Consider the following 18,578-nt stretch of genomic DNA (forward strand, 5'->3'; position numbering starts at 1 on the left):
GCTATCCAGAATTGAATTGTGTATAAACTTTAATTTATAAAAAGAAATGAATAATTCTAAATTACAAGCTTACATGACTGTAGCAGCATACATTATTAGGCAGTTAGGAAAAGAAAAGAAAAAGTATACATTAAAAGGTATTGTGAATGCTGTAAGTTTCAATCTCTTTGGGGTAAAAAATTCAAGGGACTGCTAAGAAGCACTAGTTTTTACTCTGTTGTGATGTCTTTTGGTATGGATCCCAGCAATTATCTTCTCTAACTGCCTTTTTCCATCTGTTCTTGAAAATTTCCAGTTCAACAAAGGATAGCTTCCTTACCTGAACAATATAGAGGCAAGATCAATGAATCAAAGAATGCGAAGCTAGGATAATATTGGTGCATGAAAAATTCATTACAATTCTTACCTCGGTTCTAGGGTCCGATGGAGATGACGATGTTGGTGTCTGCAAATTCAAAGTTATTAACCATAATTTAGACAAGTTAAAATAGCACATTAATTTTGAATGTTTTGATTAGATACCGGTTGTTCTGAACTAGGCAAGCTTATAGTTTTAGCAGCTTGATCAGGTGCTTCTGCATTTGTCTGCATTGGTGATTATCATCATTAGTAATAGTGAGTGATAAATAGATTATACAGATACTTAAGTTAATACACACAAACACAGAGTTATTTGTACTAAGTTTCTAACCTTGTTTGGTGCCAAACCCCCCAATGTAGGAAGACCATAATGAACAATGTACTCAGAATCAACAATTCCGATATTTTTCGTTCGATCACCCTGTCAAGTATTGATTCAGACATAAGAAATATGTGGAAGAGAAAAGGTGGAAAAGAAAGAAAAACGTATCTACAGGATGGGGAAATTGCCTGTGCACAATAACCAAGCTGGAAATCCAAGCCCCATGCATGAACTAAGTCATTCTGTTTATCAGGGAAAGGAAATTAAGAAAGGAGATAATTAAATGGTAAAATTTTGAGGATCCCCAACTGAAATCTTACTAAAGTAACATAAAAATCTTACGCATTAACCAAAATCAGATTATTGAGGTTAAATTTACATCAAGCCTCAGTGTCATACTTGAATCATATGCCACACACAGCGCCAGGATGCTCTTGAAAAAACAGGAGCCATCATTTCTACAAACCTGCCATATGTATTGACTCTCATTTCAATCTATCCCCAGATTCATATGTATTCTTAGGATCATTGCAGAACTGTAAGCTTATAGACATGTAGGATATACCGAGCGACATACAAAAGACATGCACGTACGCACACACACATTCATGAATTGATACATGTGTGAGTAAAATATACACGTCTATGTGTGTGTTTGTGTATGCAAATTTAGTACCCTGTGCATGGCGGATCTGTGCTGTTTTGATCACACCTCCTTCCACCACCAATTACCTTGTTTATCTTCCTATTAATGCATCACCAACCACAATAAAAGTAGCAAGTCAGGACACATAAGATAGATACACTTACTTCGATTGGAATGGAAGAAAATAGTGAAGAATCTACTGTGACTAAAACAATGTGTACATAAGCATCACTAGGGCGTGCAGAAAATCAAACCTGTGTACTTCTGTTCTGTTGTCTCTTGCTGTAAGATCATGATGGACCTCTGAGTTCTCAGGATCAAGTGCTGGCTGTGATATCTGAAGCCCCTCCTTTCTAATAATTGATAGGTATCTGCATCGAAGAAATCAAATTGATAAGTATCAACAAAAATGTCTACTGAATAAATATTCAGCACCAGATGGTTTCTTCTTTCTTCACAACACGAATGCAAGAAACATTCAAACATGTATGAGCTCACATACCTTCCAACATTGAAATTTTCAATTCCAAGGTCCTCATCCCAGAGGAAGATGAACGCATATTCAGAAACAATATCTGGATGTAGGAAACGCTTTGCATACCACCTAAGTAAAAAAAGGAAACCGAACCGGGTTACTAGAACTGACTAGGAAAATCTGAGCAAGTGCAAAACTCAGTTAGAGTTATGGCTAAGAACCATTACCACTTGGTTTGATTCATAGCAGACACATGTATGGCACGACCACTCCATTCCAAATCCCTCCACTCATTTACGCGACCATCATAATGAAAAAGCATCACAACGAAATCACTTAAGAGGAACTGCGAGAGCGAAGTGAAGGGAGAAATTAAATCCAATGAATTCAAAGACAAGCAGAACAAAACCAGGGTATGACAAACAATTGGCCTCCTTTACCTTCTTTACAATCTTGTTCACACTTTCCTTTTGCTTTATTCCAACTGCAATGGCCAATAAGTTTGTAGATGACTTTGAGTTCTAAACAAAAGGAGTGCAGAGCATATATTAACATTCAAATCAGATTACTTACAACCCGATTGAGTGCAGATGAGATTAAAATAAAACCTAATTATCAAATTGTTCAAGCTGCCTAATCAAAATCTAAATTACCACTAAAATCAACATAGAAACATCAGCGCGATACCTTTTTATTTCGGGGTCCCCATAATGGTTGCATTAGCAAGTCAGAGGTCTTGGAAACAATCCCCTTAGGTAGTGCCTCAGTTCCATCAGGCCTGCAGTGAGTCTAAATATGTATGACAGCATTAATCACAACAACAAATTACAAATGTCAACCATTATACAAAGTTTGAAGAGAAATCGTGATCGGTAGCTACAAACCTCACAGTTCTTGGATATTGTATATTGCATAGCATCAACCAATCCCCATGCTAAAAACTTCTGTTGAATAAATTTTAATGCCTTATTAGTACCAAATATGCAAAACCATCTAATCATTTCGCACACACAATGCAATCAGAGTGTAGAGTACCTCTTTATAATCAGTGAGAACACAACGGCTCCCAAAGAAGAAAACTGCAGAAACCATAGCAATAGTACAAAGAAAACTGCAGCTAAAGAACCTCCTCCTTGTTGGGTCCTTGTGATAAATCTGAATGCAAGTGGGAAGAGGAGAGTAAGCATGTGAACCAAAAAGTTTAAAAGGGTAAGTCTTCACCATCCTCTAGTATAAGATTGGACAGAGAAATCCACAGAAAACCAACTGAAAAACCAAATTCTAGTTGATCATTAATCCAAAGAACTTTTAAAATAAAAAATTTAACAGTTTTAAGAGAGAGATATGGCAAAAGGGACTTACAGAAGTGGACATCATCATCTCCAAGTTGCATAAAACTATAGCTCCTTCTCCTTGGTATCAATAAAGAAACAATTCTCAGTACAGAGATTGAGAGAAATGAGAATGGTGATGGGAAGAAACTATTATAATTTTATATTGGGAAGCGATAATTAATTCAGGTTTGTCAACGAAGCTTGAAAAGCAGTGCAGCAAGTGAAGCGGCCTACGTTACTTCAACCTACAAAAATGGCTTAAACCACTCCAATTATCTCAGTGGCAGCCAGACCAGTTTTCAAATAAAGTGAGCACTTGACGCCACTTGCCCATCAACAGCCGCCAAGACGCGGGAAGACTGGCTAATGTGTTCGGCACAAGCCCACTTCAACTGATATTGTTCTTAAAGCACATCAGATTCATAATTAATTTATGGCATGTTTACTAATCAGGAATTGGAATTCTCATCAGAAATTGAATTCCGCCTATAGAGAATTCATGCGTTTACTTCACATAAGGAATTGAAAAAGTAAGCGGGGCCCATATAAAATTAGGAATTGAATTCCTGATTTTGGAGGAATTCAATTACTGAATGGGAAGTGGTATTCTAATTCCTGGAGAATTCACCCATTAGGAATTCCTGGAGAATTCACCAATTAGGAATTCATCTTTTTTACCCATTATATCATCACACAATTTTCAAAATTCCAAATACGCCATCTACTTTAACCAAAAAATGAGGACATTTTAGTAATTAGTACCACTTATACCCCAATTCATTATGGTTTAGTAAACAACTTCAATAGGAATTCGGAATCTAACTCCCCTCAATCCATATGGTTTAGTAAACAACTTCATTAGGAATCCGGAATCTAATTCTCCTCAATCCAACTCCTCCTCAATTCAATTCATCCTCAATTCAATTCCCCCTAATTCAATTCCGGTTAAAGAAATATTTGACTTGATAATTGCATTTAATCTATGAACTTTTAGCAGAAGGCAAAGTATATTAGTTACGTTCAAGAGCTGTTAAGTTTTAATTTGTCACACGATTACCACTAATATCAGTTTGTTCTTCTTTTCCCTTTATATTTCACTTGGAAATGTTTACACAAGATTATGAACTTATGAGTAAACATTAAGTTAACAACGCCTTTATTCCACATAAATCCCCAATTAACGGACATAAACATGGATCTTGTCAAACCACAAGGATGACGTCCGCCGCTAGGCCATAGCATAACTAGAGAGAAGGTAACTTTTAAACATCATATGCAACAACTACCATCTAGGGTTGATTTTTAGACAGATCGGATCGGAATTAGGGCATTCTAATTCCAATCCAAAAAAATTTGGAATGAAATTTCTATTTCAATTCCATTCTAAAAAAATTCAGAATTTCAATATCCATTCCAAATCGAAAAACTCGGATTTTTTGGAAAATTTCAGAATTTACATATTTCAGGTTTTTTTAAAAAAAATTTCAGAAACTAGTTCCAAATTCTAAACATGCCCAACCATTTGAAGGATTAAAATTGACTCAAAATTGAAAACTCATAATGTAAGCTTGGAAACTATTATATGCTAGTACTTAGATGTTATTATCCTTTCAGAATCTCTAGATCCATTCCAATTCCAATCCAATTTTTTATTGGAATTTTCGTATTTCAGAACTTTCAAATGTCGAAATTAATTTGAACTTGCCAAAATCAGAAATTTTAGGAACCAAATTGGTCGGAATCAGGCTTTCCAATCCAACTTGCACCCCTACCATCTCTACTTTCGCTTATTTACCAGCTAACTAGGAAATGAGTAATTCTTTGATGTGAATGTAACTAGGAAATAAAATTTTGTTAATTTACTAATTATTTGTTATTTACTTGGTAGTAATTCTGTGATCGTTGATGAGGTGACGCTAGGTGCTCTAAAAAGTGTGATGTTAATCAATAGACTAACCATGGCAAAAGAACATACTATCTGTAAATCAACGAAATTTGTGTTCCAAGTGTTAAATTGTCATTTTCATCCATGGTATTTGTGAGTCTACAACTTAACAATTAGTTTCAAAACACAAATTGCAGTTAACTAGTGAACAAAATTTCACCCACTGCGATATACGCATCTCATTATCAAGCTAAGGGAGTAAATAATTGATTTCTGCAAAGATATAACTATGTTTTTTTTATATTTAAAATATATTGGGGGATGGGGTTCGAAGTTGACACAATTAGTTTGTAACTCAAAATCCTTTTTACATGGGCTAGACCATATATATATATATATATATATTTTAAACATGTTATTATTGATATGAGGACCAATTAAGAAGGAAGATGAAATATCGAACATGATCAGAATACGTGTCTCGTTGCTTATCGTCAAACCTATAACACTTTTTCATGATAAAGTTTTCAAGCATATAATTATGAGTGGTCCACTAACAATGTCACACAATTTTGAATTATGTTTGGATATAAAGATGTTATATATGAATCATGATGGCCTTTTCAGACCCGACCAAATAAAATGCTACATATTCATTTCATTCGATGCATACAAGAAAAGAAGAAATGTCCTAGGCTCCATTGTTTGATGAATTTTGTGTTTGTCAGAAAAATACAAATTAACGATAATTCCCAGAAAAGCAACATATCCTGTTATAGAGAGGGACTCCAAACTTGCAGAAAAATTTGTGTGAAATGGGAATAACATTGTTTTGCTATTTATGATTAATTATGCTATGTCAAGTGGAAAAGTTATTACGCATGGCATGAAATAGAGAATGCGGTTATCTATTCTTTAATATATATAGCTCAAATGTTTGGTAATTTGGTTACATTTAAGCCTATAGCCCACCACTATTAATCAATATTTTGCCGAAATTGCATTTCAATATGAATATAGTAGTAAAATAATACATTTTTGAAATAAACTCACTAATTTCAATCTAGCACTCTTATTATTGGTAATAGTTTACCCTAGGGATGGGCATATGAAGTCGAAGAACCGAAACCGAACACGTTCCGAGCCGTGCTGTACCAAACTTGTGCCGTTTCATTTGGTTTTTAGCTACATCCGGTATGATACCGAACCATATCAACTTTGTATGGCATGGGAGCGGTACCAGATATTTGATATCATTACATCCCGTACCTTACCAAACAGTGTTTATGTTTGGGGGTGGTGAGAATTCACCCAACCCGGGCGCCTTAAGAAGTACAAGCGGCCAGAGTAAATTCGAGCGTGGCTAGAGTCTTTGTGGTTGGGCCGTGGCTGGAAGATGGGCAGGATTGCGTTCAAGCTTGGCTGAAGAATATGGCCTAGTTTGTAGCTGAAGATACGGCCGGGTTTTGGTGGAGTTACGGCTGGGATTTTTTTGCAGAGTTGGGCCAAATGGAACTGGGCACGACTGGATGCAGCTGGGCAGTCGGGTGAAGCTGAGCATGGCCGGAGGAGCTAGGCTGGAAAGCGGCCGGAATTGCGGCTGGAGACTTAGACCACGTTGTGTTCAAAGTGCGGCCGGGTCTTTTCAAAAGGATGAGTTGCGGTCGGGTTTTTTCGGACTAGAGTGTTATTGTTGGGGCTAGAATGTTTTAGGTTTGGGGAGGGTTTTATATTAGCCCATATATATATATATATATATATATATATATATATATATATATTAATGAATATAAAGATTAAATGAGTTTCCTCGGCGGACCAATTTTAGAGTTCCAGGAATTCGAAAATTATGAAGGGCATCTTCATGCCATTCCAAAGATTGAAGTTCCAAGCCCAAGACACCAATTCGAGCCCAGGATTTTCGGAGGATTATATGCACATGACGGAGGCCTCACAAGGAAATAAATCAAGGAGGTTGATAATAAATTAGAATGTTCTAAAGCAAGGAAGAATCAAGCATGTCAGGGTATCTCCATTAATGCAATCCCACAGATTTAGGGGGGGGGGGGCTTGGAAGGAAGTTTTAAAAGAGTTGACCTTTGGCCATTCAATGGTGACGAATGCCCTATATAAACCTCACCAAATGAAGGAAAGAGACACAACATCAAACAGACAAACCTATCTTTCGTCTCGCACTTTTCTTTTCCTAGACTTAGGATTTTACTTTTCAAGCACCTAGTGTAGCGAGTTCTTCATTTTCCTAGTATAAGTTTAAATTCTTGTTCAAGTTATATTTTCTTGTCAGTTAAATTCAAGTTTATTTCAATTGTTTTACCTTTCATCGTTATCGCACTTTTATTAAGTTTAATTTCAAGTTTATTTTAGTTTATTGTTCTTATCGTTCTTATCACTTTTATTTCGTTATTGCTTTATTTATCGCTTTGATTTATTTTATCGCACTTCAATTCTTGTCTTTACGTTTAAACGCATATTTAGATTAATTGCACTATTTTTACTTAAAACCCTAAAAATCACAAAAACATCTGTACGAAGCCTAACCATTCTCGAGCTCGAGAAAGTGAAAGAATCTAAGCCAAGATGAGGTTCCTTGCTTGGCCGATCAATTGTTTGATAAGAAGTTAGGAGCGCAACACATTCATCTACTCACATTCCATTCAAACTCAAATTCTTAGTTTGGTGGTGGCACGCCACTCATTCAAAAGAAGAATAACCAAAAGTCCCTTCCGTTAGCCGTCTCGGCCGAAAAGAGAAAAACAATTTAATTTTAATTTTTATATTTTTATTCACTCTCTCTCGGCCCTAAATTCTGTTACCGACAGGGATCTCATGTAGGTTTTTACGATTACAATAAAATATAAATTATGTGCACGACTAATGCTAGCATTTCGCTCACTCAAAAAAGGCCATGTCCAATATTATAGATGTTAAAGGACATGTGTAGCCGTTTGTATAAATCCTGAAGCAGCCTATGAGACACACGACAAGACCTGACCTCCGACACCAAGGGTAAACCTTATCCAACCATTAAATTTGATCGCATCACTTTAACAGATGAATGAGCCCCACCAATGTCCTGGCCTCGTGGGTGGTCTCGGACCGAGACAGCGACTTAGGGCAACAACTCGTTTGTCTCACGCGCTTGTGGGTCGCATGAGTGGACTGGGACGGTAGCTCTCAGTGCTGTATGTATGTACCTGGTTTCTCAGTTCACGAAGATATACAGTAGAGCCTCTACTGCCCATCATCGGGCAGGTGTGGATACGTGTCCAGCTTCTGGCCGTGGATTGCATGCATCATAGGACAAGTGATGGACTTTTTCAAACAAAAATGGTACCTTTTTCTCTTTAGTTTTTCATAATCATTCATTACTAGTACTTAATATTATAAAATAATTGGTTTTTTTATGAGAAAAATAATTGTTTTTTTTTATGAGAAAAATAATTGGTTTTTAAAGCTTAATAATTGGATTTTAGTTGGTATTGAGTACTTAATAATATTATATAATAATTGGTTTTTCGTTGGTACCATCTTTTTACCTCTGTGTGTCCAATGACATTCTTTCTGGTACAATCTTGAACGTTGTGGTTATCTTCCTTTTTACTTTTTTTTTATATAAATTTTTTTATTTTTATTTTTGGGTGCAATGCAATGGTTTATCTTCTTGATATTTGTATAGACTGTTTGTGGTGAAAGCCGTTTAAGTTATTTTAACTCTCGGTCTGCTCGAGGGATTCACTTTTTTCTTTTCTGTTCACTATTCTTGGCTTTTAAAGTGGCTCTTGATTTCTCTACTCTCTCTCTCTCGCGCAGCTTCTTCCTTGAAAGTGATTTCTTTCCTTTGCATGTTACTATTTTTTTTTTCATTTTCTGGGTTGGTGTGGGATTATCTTCTGTCTACTTTGTAGGGTTTGGATATGGCAACTGATGCCTCAGATGTTTCTAGTTGCTTGACTTCTTTGAGTTTTCTTTTTCTTAAGTTTGAGTTTGTTTGTCTTTTCTTGCATTTTCTTCTTCTTCTTCTTGTTTTTTGAGCTTTGGGTTTCTTTAAAAGCAGAACTCTTCATCATGCACCATTTAGTTAAAAAAAAGTTTGAAAAAACAGAAGAGAAATTCAAATTATACTCCTTTTGTTATGTTTTCTAACTATTGAGGTTCAGTTTAGATGTGCCAGGAACCTTTATGTGGAAGATTTCTCCTTTTCTTTACATCAGATTCAATCTGTAACATTTAAGGTTGAAGGTTTGTGTTTTGACTATTTTCTTAGACTCTTTGTGCAACAAATCTATGATTTGAAGCCTGAGTTTGACTTGCAAAGCAGTTTGAGCAAGTAAGATAACATAAAATTTAGTGGAACTTTTTATTCTTGGGTATTAGATTTGATGGACCTTCCTTTGCTTTCGAGATGGACAAGATCCTTGCTCACTCACTTATATATAATTACTCTCCAATTTTCAACATCTTTTCTACATTTTATTGGCTGTTAAATTCCTCTTGAAGCTTTTCTACTTCTAGAGTATAATATATATTTTTTTGGTTGAGAGATCTAAAGTAGAAGTTTTTAAGTCTAGTATTGGAGGTTAAATATATAAGATGTCTTGGGGTTCTAGAAAATTTTCTTATCATGAAGCTCAAGTTAAGGTTTCTGATAGTATTTTGCATGTGATACTGTGTGCGCTCAATTTTATGTTGTATGTTTTGATTTCTAGAAGATCATTATTGATCTGTAATTTCTAATTGTAGAGTAGGTCTTAATTCTCCTTAGTTCAAGGATATATTAGGCTTCGGTCTCTAAGGGTGATACTGCTGTTGTCTTGTGGCTTTATCTTTGTATTCCCTTTTCTTTACTTTTATTTTCCCCCAAATTTATTTGCGTCTTACATGATTTATGTGTATTCCCATGTCAGATTTCATGACAATTGCTGTGGTTGTTAAAACAGATTGCTTTATGAGCTGAGCTATGATAATTGACGTTGTTTGACGACGAGAGAGAGCACGCTTGTCGGCACCCATGAAAGGGCCATGGATGTTTACGGGCGTGCTCTCTCTTGTTGTCATACAGTCTATCAGCTCGCCCGGATCTTTGGAATTTGATCAACCTGCAGGTGATTAATTTTGATATCTAAGTAATGCTAGAATGATGCATATGATTTACTTGTTTTTACTTCGATTTATTTTTTTATAGCTTTGCTGCAGAATCATTTGTATGAGCTTAACTGAATTGCATAGTTTGAAAGATTCATAATTAATTAATGTGCTCATTTTGGGAAATCTAATAGAACTTCAATAAGCAACAATTGCACATAAATTTATCATGTCCTTCAACCAAGTTTGTTCAATGGTTGTAATATAATTGGTTAGTAGGGAAATAGTAGGCTGTGCCGTGCCAGATGCAGGTGTTATTTACTGATTAAATAAAAATTCATGTCTTATTATCATTTGAGTATTCAAAATTTGATGTAGATAAAGTATATATTTCAGTCTATTATTATTGAGATTTTTCCTCAACATTGTAGATAGGGATGAGAATGGATGACGGTGGAGTAAGGTGACACAAGATTTCATCAAGATCATCAATGTTGTTGCTTTATAGCAAATAATCTTTCATTCTTAAGTTGTAGTTATTGGTTTTCTATCATCTTTTACTTTACCATTTGACATGTGTCTTTCTATATTTGCCAAATACTGGAATTGTGTTCTTTTGCATTATACTGCTTAAATGAATTCAGTTAAGATAGTGAAATAGCGATAATAATCTATATCCAAGAGATCCAAAATTGCTGAAATGATTAGAATTTTTTTTTTTCGTCTCTTTTTTTTAAAAAAAAAACATGTTGAAATGATTAGAAACAGAAAACATTAGTTATGTCTTTCAAGACAATTTCATTTTCAAGATTTTTGGATTTGTTGAACTTGGATTATATTGGTATTTCAGTATGGGCTACAAAAGCAAAAATTAATATTCTGGAAGATCGATTATAATGACACTATATATGTGAGGAAATGCATTTTCTTTTCAAATATTTGTATTGTTAGAGAAGTTGCGTGTTTGTTTGAGTTAGAGTGTAGAATTAAAGAGAGACAAATAAATGGAAGTTCTAAACATGAAAAGCAAGGTTACTAACGTTCTCACCATGATCATGGTGAACTTGATGGACAGGAATTGGGTTTTGGTAGCGTTGGTATGTGCGGGGTTGATGGCGGTAAGTGAATTGATAGTAGTTTTCTTTGTACATTGAGATTGTACCTTATCACTCTCTTTCCACAAGGGATTGGATTAAATCCTTTACTTCGTTCAAGCAGGCAGATTGAACTACTAACTGGAAAATGATTCTGAGATCCAACTGTTGTTATTTTATATATTAATTATTTGTTCTTACTAGTAATATCTGCTGTTTCTTTGATGCAGTGGTCATAATGAATTGTAGTTTATGATTTAAAATGTGTTTGACTATTGGAAAATCTAATAGCGGTACAATTCATTAGTTTTGAATAAATTATGTTTGTCAATCAAGTTTGTTCAGTGGTCATAATGTAATTGTTAGTGGGAAAATACAAGGCTGTGATTCAAAAGATTTAGTAAGCATTTAGTGGTTGTAATGAATTTTCTTTTTACTATTTGGGATTCAAAAATTGATTTGGATGAAGTATTATTTGACTGTGTTTTTTACTTGTTGCTTAATGTTGCAAACAATGAATATGGGCTGGACTAGGGTTTATGAGTATTAATTCCTTTTCCTTTTGTTCCTGCTTCTACAAGAAATATTTGCCCGTTTCCCACCCCATCTAGAAGCACAATTATAAATCTGGTTAAATTGGTGCTCATTAACTACAAATGAATAATTGTTAATGAGCTTAAACAAGTCCATAACTGGTAATAGAAGCAAAAACTAAATACCTACTGTTCATCCCAAAAATACAATCACCAAAAAGAACACCCACAATCAAGTGAAGTGAGACAAAGAGGGAAAGGAATAGAAAGGGAAAGAAATGAAGTTGAGATTTGAAAAATAAGGGTCTTTTTTTAATACATAATATATAAAAGAAATTATTATAATATACTAACTAAAACACTGAACAGTGCTTTCATCTTAAGAAAAAAATTATAGAAGACATAAGAATGAAGAGCATTATAGCTAATGCGATAGGTGTGCTGCTAATGATTTGTGCAACAATCTATGATTTGAAGTCTGAGTTTGACTTACAAAGCAGTTTGAGCAAGTAAGTAACATAAAATTTGGTGGAACTTTTTATTCTTTGATGCTAGATTTGATGGAGCTTACTTTGCTTTTGAGATGGACAAGATCCTTGCTCACTTGCTTATATCTCCGATTTTTCAACATCTTTTCTACATTTTATTGGCAGTTAAATTCCTCTTGAATTTTTATTTTTTTTTGGTTGAGAGATCTAAAGTAGAAGTTTGTAAGTCTAGCATTGGAGGTTAAATATAAAAGTTGTCTTGGGGTTCTAGAAAATTTTCTTATCATGAAGCTCAAGTTAAGGTTTCTGATAGTATTTTGCATGTGATACAGTGTGCGCTCAATTTTATGTTGTATGTTTTGGTTTCTAGAAGATCATTATTGATCTGTAATTTCTAATTGTAGAGTAGGTCTTAATTCTCCTTAGTTCAAGGATATACTAGGTTTCGATTTCTGTGGGTGATGCTGCTGTTGTTTTGTGGCTTTATATTTGTTGTGTTGAAATCTAGGTCAGCTTCTATCCTATTTGAATAATACTGTTTCTTTTCAAAAAAAAAATCTAGGTCAGTTGGGGATGATTGGAGATTTCAGATTTGGTTGATGCTATATATATATACACATGTATGTGTTTGTGTTCCCTTTTCTTTTCTTTATTTCCCCCCAAATTTATTTGCATCCTGACATGATTTATGTGTAGAAATTCCCATTTCAGATTTCATGACAATTGCTGCGGTTGTTAAAACAGGTTGCTTTATTTTTTCAGTTACTGTTACTGATGTATGAGCTGAGCAATGATTGACGTTGTTTGACAACGAGAGAGAGCACGCTTGTCGGCACCCATGAAAGGGCCATGGATGTTTATGGGCATGCTCTCTCTTGTTGTCAAACTGTCTATCTGCTGGTTCGGATCTTTGGAATTTGATCAACCTGCAGGTGTTTAATTTTGATATCCAAGTAATGATAGAATGATGCATATGATTTACTTGTTCTTACTTCTATTTTTTTTGTAGCTTTGCTGCAGAATCATTTGCATGAGCTTAACTGAATTGCATAGTTTGAAAGATTCATAATTAATTAATGTGCTCATTTTGGGAAATCTAATAGAACTTCAATAAGCAACAATTGCACATAAATTTGTCATGTCCTTCAACCAAGTTTGTTCAATGGTTGTAATGTAATTGCATAGGGGGTAAATAGTAGGCTGTGCCGTGCCTGATGCAGGTGTTATTTATTGTTTAAATAAAAATTCATGTTTTATTATCATTTGAGTATTCAAAACTTGATATAGATAAAGTATATATTTCAGTCTATTGTTATTGAGATATTTCCTTAACATTGTAGATAGGGAAGACAATGTACTGGCGGTAGAGTAAGGTGACTTCCATGGTACCCCTTCTCCGTCTCCATTTCAGCTGGAATTATAGAACATGTCCCATGTTTCTTGATTATATGATCAGAAAGTATATATCATTATCATGCTTCTGCACTACACATTTAGAAGCAAAAGAAATAAAACCAACATCCTAATTAAATACAATGACCATAGGCAAGACCCCCAATCAAGTGAAGTGAATACAAGAAGAGGCAGAAGTCGAATAAAGGAAAAGAGAGTTAATTTTTGAAAAAGAAGGGTGTTATCTTATGTAGTGTGCAAATCGAATGGGACAAATCTGAATGCTTGTTTCCTTTGCATTCCTTGTTATCTTCTCACATTTATTTATTTTTAAAATTTAAATTTTGCCATGTAGCTTTATTTAACTTCTTTTTCTTAAGATTAATAAAATAGAAAATATATATTAAACAAAGGGTCAGACATGTCCATTGTGCCACGGCATTGCAGTGGGTGCAGAGAGCCATGGTGATTTGGCCATTATAGCATGATCATCAATGTGGTTGGGGGAGTTGAGTAGGGTGCAGGGAGAACACAAGATTCCAACAAGATCATCAATGTTGCTGCATTATAGCAAATAATCTTTCATTCTTAGGTTGCAGTTATTGGTTTTCTATCATCTTTTACTTTACCATTTGACATGTGTCTTTGTATATTTGCCAAATACTGGAATTGTGTTCTTTTGCATTATACTCAAATGAATTCAGTTAAGTTTTGTTTTCATAGGTATAGTGAAATAGCGATAATAATCTATATCCAAGAGATCCAAAATTGTTGAAATGATTAGAAACAGAAAACATTTATGTCTTTCAAGACAATTTCATTTTCAAGCTTTTTGGATTTGTCGAACTTGGATTGTATTGATATTTTAGTATCGGCTACAAAAGCAAAAATTAGTATTCTTAGGACACCTTATATGTGAGGAAATGCATTTTCTTGTCAAATTTGTTTCTTTTTAGAGAAGATGTGTGTTTGGTAGAGTTAGAGTGAAGTATTAAAGAGAGACAAATAAATGGAAGTTCTAAACATGAAAAGCAAGGTTGCTAACGTTCTCACCATGATCATGTTTAACTTGATGGACAGGAATTGGGTTTTGGTAGCATTGGTATGTGCGGGGTTGATGGTGGTAAGTGAATTGATAATAGTTTTCTTTGTTCATTAAGATTATACTTTAATATTAAACATTTTATCACTCTCTTTCCACAAGGGATATATTAAATCCTTTACTTCATTCAAGTAGGCAGATTGAACTACTAACTGGAAAATGATTCTGATATCCAACTGTTGTTGGATTTCATATATTAATTACTTGTTCTTACTAGTAATATCTGCTGTTTTTGATGCAGTGGTCGTAATGAATTGTAGTTTCTGATTTAAAATGTGTTTGACTATTGGAAAATCTAATAGAAGTACAATTCATTAGTTTTGCATAAATCATGTTTGTCAATCAAGTTTGTTCAGTGGTCATAATGTAATTGTTAGTGGGAAAATACAAGACTGTGATTCAAAAGATTTGGTCTAAGCATTTAGTGGTCGTAATGAATTTTCTTTTTACTATTTAGGATTCAAAAATTGATTTGGATGAAGTATTTATTTGACTTTTTTTTTTTTTTTTTTTTTTTTTTTTCACTTGTTGCTTAATAATGTTGCAAACAAAGAATATGGGCTGGATTAGGGTTTATGAGTATTAATTCCTTTTCCCTTTGTTCCTGCTCCTACAAGAAATATTTGCCCTTTTCCCATCCCATCTAGAAGCACAATTATAAATCTGGTTAAATTGGTGCTCATTAACTACAAATGAAATAATTTTTAATGAGCTCAAGTCCATAACTGGTAATAGAAGCAAAAACTAAATACCTATTGTTCATCCCAAAAATACAATCACCAAAAAGAACACCCACAATCAAGTGAAGTGAGACAAAGAGGGAAAGGAATAGAAAGGGAAAGAAATAAAGTTGAGATTTGAAAAATAAGGGTATTTTTTTAATATATAATATATAAAAGAAATTATTATAATATGCTAACTAAAACATTGAACTGTGCTTTCATCTTAAGAAAAAAAATTATAGAAGACATAAGAATGAAGAGCATTATAGCTAATGCGATAGGCGTCTTGCTAATGATTTGTGCAACAATCTATGATTTGAAGTCTGAGTTTGACTAACAAAGCAGTTTGAGTAAGTAAGATAACATAAAATTTGGTGGAACTTTTTATTCTTTGATGCTAGATTTGATGGAACTTCCTTTGCTTTCAAGATGGACAAGATCCTTGTTCACTTGCTTATATATAATTACTCACCGATTTTTCAACATCTTTTCTACATTTTATTGGCAGTTAAATTCCTCTTGATATTTTTGTTGTTGAGAGATCTAAAGTAGAAGTTTGTAAGTCTAGTATTGGAGGTTAAATATAAAAGATGTCTTGGGGTTCTAGAAAGTTTTCTTATCATGAAGCTCAAGTTAAGGTTTCTGATAGTATTTTGCATGTGATACAGTGTGCGCTCAATTTTATGTTGTATGTTTTGGTTTCTAGAAGATCATTATTGATCTGTAATTTCTAATTGTAGAGTAGGTCTTATTTCTCCTTAATTCAAGGATATACTAGGTTTTGATTTCTGTGGGTGATGCTGCTGTTTGCTTTGTGGCTTTATATTTGTTGTGTTGAAATCTAGGTCAGTTGGGGATGATTGGAGATTTCAGATTTGGTTGATGCTAGATATATATATACACATGTATGTGTTTGTGTTCCCTTTTTTTTTCTTTATTTACCCCCAAATTTATTTGCATCTTGACATGATTTATGTGTAGTTTTGTAGTTTTGCTGCAGAATCATTTGTATGAGCTTAACTGAATTGCATAGTTTGAAAGATTCATAATTAATTAATTAATTAATGGGCTCATTTTGGGAAATCTAATAGAACTTCAATATAAGTGACAATTGCACATAAATTTATCATGTCCTTCAACCAAGTTTGTTCAATGGTTGTAATGTAATTGCATAGTGGGTAAATAGTAGGCTGTGCCGTGCCTGATGTAGGTGTTATTTACTGTTTAAATAAAAATTCATGTCTTCTTTACCATTTGAGTATTCAAAATTTGATGTAGCTAAAGTATATATTTCGGTCTATTATTATTGAGATATTTCCTTAACATTGTAGATAGGGATGACAATGGACTGGCGGTGGAGTAAGGTGATTCAAAAATTAATTGATTTGGATGAAGTATTTATTTGACTTTTCTTTTTTTCACTTGTTGCTTAATGTTGCAAACAATGAATATGGGCTGGATTAGGGTTTAGGAGTATTAATTCCTTTCCCCTTTGTTCCTGCTCCTACAAGAAATATTTGCCCTTTTCCCACCCCATCTAGAAGCACAATTATAAATCTGGTTAAATTGGTGCTCATTAACTACAAATGAAATAATTTTTAATGAGCTTAAACAAGTCCATAACTGGAAATAGAAGCAAAAACTAAAAACCTATTTTTCATCCCGAAAATACAATGACCAAAAAGAACACTCTCAATCAAATGATGGCAGTTGTTTTTTTTCTTCTCGTTTTCTTCTATGGGATGAAATATTTTCTCTCATGGTTCAAAACTGCAGGCATATGTAGTGGACCCTACAAGATGAAGTGGTAAGCCCTCTTCGATGATTTGAACCCACAAGTGCCTCTTACCAAAAAAACTACAGGTATATTTAAATCCAAGGCTTGTGAAACTTCTGAATGTTCATTAATTTGTTTCTTTGCATTATGAAACTTCTGTTCCTGTTTTTCTGGGTGTTTTATCTTTTTCTCCCCATCCATTCCTTGTATCGTGCCACTCTGAGTACATCTTTGATGTTTGTTTTGGTACTCAACTCGTAAGTGTATAGTGGGTGATGCATATTCTGCCTATTAATGGAATGCACAACGAGATAAACAGTTTGGGCATACCATTTTTGTGCTTGATTTTACTGTTAACGAGATAGAAAGTTCAACATAGGAATTGAGTTGAGTTGAGCACATATCAGTTGATCTGATTTCATACACTTCAAAATTGTTTTTAACTTTTTTTTCTTCACGTTTTAAAGTGCTTGAATGGTCTCTAGGAGTTGGATGGGCTGAAGACCGAAGAACGTTCCCTTGATATGCTTCAACCAGCTGCTAAAGGTTGTGGATTTTTCTCCCATTCAAAAAAAAAAATTATCTTCGCTCTATTTATAAGGTTGTTACACATTCCTGTTGTATCTCCCTGCCAACCGTTTGATCCTTTTCTGTAGGCATACATATTCAGGCTCCAAAACTGCGGTATTCGACCTTTGGCTTATTACTCAATGAGTTTACTCTCTAAGCCTGGACAGTGACGAAACCAGGTGGTTTGAGAATTGGGGTGTCAAAACGTCCTTTTAAGTTTACAATTTTTTGTGGGTTCTAATGATCAGTCAATGGATGTCATTTTTGTGTTCATGAAAGAAAGTGGCTATATGTAGATTGAAAACTTGAGTAGTTCTTGTTATGAGATGCTCTCTTCTATGCCATCGTGGTTTTTCTACTTTCACACGACTTGAAAAAAAAAAAAACAACCCTCTTTTCATCATGAGAAGCCCTCTGGTTTGTTATTTCTGTTAAACAAAATTTGACAGGGCAATGGCATGATGCAAGGATCAGGCCCAAATTAGGGCTTCCAAAAAGAACAAAAAAAGCCGAATTAGGGCAATGCATTATGCGTCTTCCTCCACCTCATTCCCTCCCTTGCCTCCAACGACCCAACCCCAAAATGGCTTCTGGTGCTGACCGTCATTGTGGGCTGCAACTCTCAATACACACTAGAATGACCTGGCTGGAAAATAAAAAATCGTTATTTGAATACCTGACTTATATACAAATTCCTATGAATCCTTTGACCTTGCATGTGAGGCTTTCCGTATAAATGACGAGAGACCTGTAAATTCAGAAATTTTGAAAAACG

General features: G+C 34.3%; 1 protein-coding gene and 1 long non-coding RNA gene across 9 annotated transcripts; one reads left to right on the plus strand and one right to left on the minus strand.

The window, feature by feature from the left end:
- Positions 1-2: 2 nt before the first annotated feature.
- LOC110758842 (uncharacterized) lies at positions 3-3,512 on the minus strand. 2 transcript variants are annotated; one of them, XM_021960773.2, is made up of 15 exons: positions 3,166-3,512; positions 2,839-2,958; positions 2,688-2,747; positions 2,491-2,592; positions 2,244-2,324; positions 2,031-2,149; positions 1,831-1,932; positions 1,583-1,699; positions 1,359-1,427; positions 1,082-1,148; positions 871-924; positions 692-781; positions 523-585; positions 407-445; positions 3-319 (listed from the first exon to the last, which is right to left on the minus strand). In XM_021960773.2, exons 1-15 carry the CDS (start codon positions 3,181-3,183, stop codon positions 203-205), a joined length of 1,218 nt encoding a protein of 405 aa, XP_021816465.1. In that variant the 5' UTR covers positions 3,184-3,512; the 3' UTR covers positions 3-202. The 2 variants fall into 2 exon arrangements, with proteins under 2 accessions (XP_021816465.1, XP_088101083.1); XM_088244957.1 differs by lacking the exon at positions 3,166-3,512 and having other exon boundaries at positions 2,839-3,063.
- A 5,254-nt stretch (positions 3,513-8,766) lies between these two features.
- On the plus strand, positions 8,767-18,164 carry LOC110758811 (uncharacterized). Of its 7 annotated transcripts, none has more exons than XR_015826515.1 (6): positions 8,767-12,748; positions 12,803-14,755; positions 16,788-16,820; positions 17,233-17,319; positions 17,701-17,779; positions 17,890-18,164. It is a non-coding gene; the product is annotated as an uncharacterized LOC110758811 (long non-coding RNA). The 7 variants fall into 7 exon arrangements; XR_015826518.1 differs by having other exon boundaries at positions 12,803-13,625; positions 14,713-14,755; positions 16,788-17,319; XR_015826519.1 differs by having other exon boundaries at positions 12,803-13,613; positions 14,713-14,755; positions 16,788-17,319.
- Positions 18,165-18,578: the final 414 nt, after the last annotated feature.

This window comes from Prunus avium, chromosome 8 (genome assembly GCF_965620075.1).
Source record: "Prunus avium chromosome 8, drPruAviu1.hap1.1, whole genome shotgun sequence".
Taxonomy (NCBI): domain Eukaryota; kingdom Viridiplantae; phylum Streptophyta; class Magnoliopsida; order Rosales; family Rosaceae; genus Prunus; species Prunus avium.

Coding starts and splice junctions, on each gene's coding strand:
- LOC110758842 (XM_088244957.1), bottom strand. CDS start 3,027: ATGGTGAAGACTTACCCTTTTAAACTTTTTGGTTCACATGCTTACTCT. Junction 2,748..2,838: donor TTCTCACTGATTATAAAGAG/GTACTCTACACT, acceptor TTTATTCAACAG/AAGTTTTTAGCATGGGGATT. Junction 1,933..2,030: donor GCTATGAATCAAACCAAGTG/GTAATGGTTCTT, acceptor TTTTTTACTTAG/GTGGTATGCAAAGCGTTTCC.